Here is a 1,736-nt window from a genome sequence, read left to right on the forward strand (position 1 = left end):
GCTGCCAGCACTGAGGTGAGGTAGTTCAGCACCGGACTCAGCCGGGAAACTCCTCCGGGGACGAGCTTTCTGCACAGCCTTAAATTCCACCCACCCCAACCCAAGCTCGTGGCCCCAGGTAGGTACACTGCAAGCAGCGCGCCCGACCCTGCCCGGGCAACCCCCCCTCCACACACCCCGTCTGCAGCAGGTTTGCTGAGTTTTAGGTTCCTGGCAGCCATTAGATTTTAGATTTAGCCATTAGATTTAGGTTTTTTTTGCCCAGAGATGGGGATGCCCTATCCCTGGATGTCTTCAAGGCCAGGCTGGATGAGGCTTGGAGCAACCTGGTCTAGTGGAAGGTGTCCCTGCCCATGGCAGGGGGGTTGGAACTAGATGATCTTTAAGGTCCCTTCCAACCCAAACCGTTCTCTGATTCTTTGATTTTAGGTGTGGTCTAGGAGAGGTTCATTATGATTATCGGGGGGGTTCCTTGGGGAGAAAGGCTCCTCTTTATAACCGCTGTGTGCTACGCCAGAGCCCATCGCGTCTCGAAGCTACCCGCTAGACACAGTACCTTTGCAGTGCAAAAAGTCCTCGGGGTGAGGGAAGGAGCCCTCTTCGCAGAGCAGCTCGCAGGTTTTGTCCGATGCCAGGGGGTAGCCGTTGTCCTCCTCGTTGTAGTCGCTCTTGCCGTTGCTGTTGGAGTAGCCGTTGGCATACATCTTCAGGGCAGACCTGCGGAGGCACAGGAGCTCCTGGAAGGCATACCTGAAGTCCGGGCTCCGGCAGTAGATCAAAGGGTTGAAGGCAGAGTTGACATAGCCCAGCCAGTTCAAGAGGATGTACACGTATTTGGGTATGATGTCATCCTGGATGACATGTACGATGTTGACGATGAAGAAGGGCAGCCAGCACAGCGTGAACGTGCCCATGATGATGCCCAGGGTCTTGAGGGCCTTGTGCTCCTTCAAGAAGAACTTGGAGGAACGGCGGTGCCCAGCTCCCCCTTTCTGCTCCTGCTCCTTGTTCTGGATGTGAAACCTCCCCTCGCTCCTGTCTATCTTCTGCAACTGCTTCTTGGCCACTTGGAAGACCCTGGCATACACAAACACCATGACCACGAGTGGCAGGTAGAAGGAGATGATGGAGGAGGCAATGGCGTAGGCTTGGTTGGTGAAGAAATCGCAACACGTGTCCTTCTCGTAGCATAGGATGGCCTCGTCACGGTCTGCCCGGTACCAGTGCATTTGGATGGGCAAGAAGGAGGTGAGGGCTGAGACCACCCACACCACGAGGATGACCACGCGTGCCTTGCTCTTGGTCAGCAGGCTCTGGTACTTGAAAGGGGAGGTGATGGCGAAGTACCGGTCCACAGCAATGACGCAGAGGGTCTCAATGCTGGCCGTGACGCAGAGCACGTCCAAGGAGGTCCAGAACTCACACCAAAAGTTCCCAAACTTCCACATCTCCATGATGATGTGGCTGGCACCGAAGGGCACCACGGCCAGCCCCATCACCAGGTCAGCGCAGGCCAGCGAGGTGATGAAGTAGTTGGTGACAGTCTGCAGGCGCTGGAAGCGGGCGATGGCCGTGATCACCAGCACATTGCCGAAGACGATGGCCAGCACGATCACCGACATGAGGATCCCCATGCCCACCATCCACACGTCCCGTGACAGCGTGGGGTCGGCGGCGCTCTGGTTGGCGCTGACGTTGCCTCCGGGCAACTCGGTGCCTGCCACCCCCATGACCCC

The 1,736-nt window shown here is 57.3% G+C and overlaps 1 protein-coding gene across 1 annotated transcript; it reads right to left on the reverse strand.

Annotated features, from left to right (window-relative positions):
- Positions 1 to 536: 536 nt before the first annotated feature.
- ADRB2 (adrenoceptor beta 2, surface) lies at positions 537 to 1,730 on the reverse strand. The gene has a single exon (XM_010151263.1). It carries the CDS (start codon positions 1,728 to 1,730, stop codon positions 537 to 539), a length of 1,194 nt encoding a protein of 397 aa, XP_010149565.1.
- Between the last annotated feature and the right edge of the window lie 6 nt (positions 1,731 to 1,736).

This window comes from Eurypyga helias, unplaced genomic scaffold (genome assembly GCF_000690775.1).
Source record: "Eurypyga helias isolate BGI_N326 unplaced genomic scaffold, ASM69077v1 Scaffold45944, whole genome shotgun sequence".
NCBI classification, from domain to species: Eukaryota; Metazoa; Chordata; class Aves; order Eurypygiformes; family Eurypygidae; genus Eurypyga; species Eurypyga helias.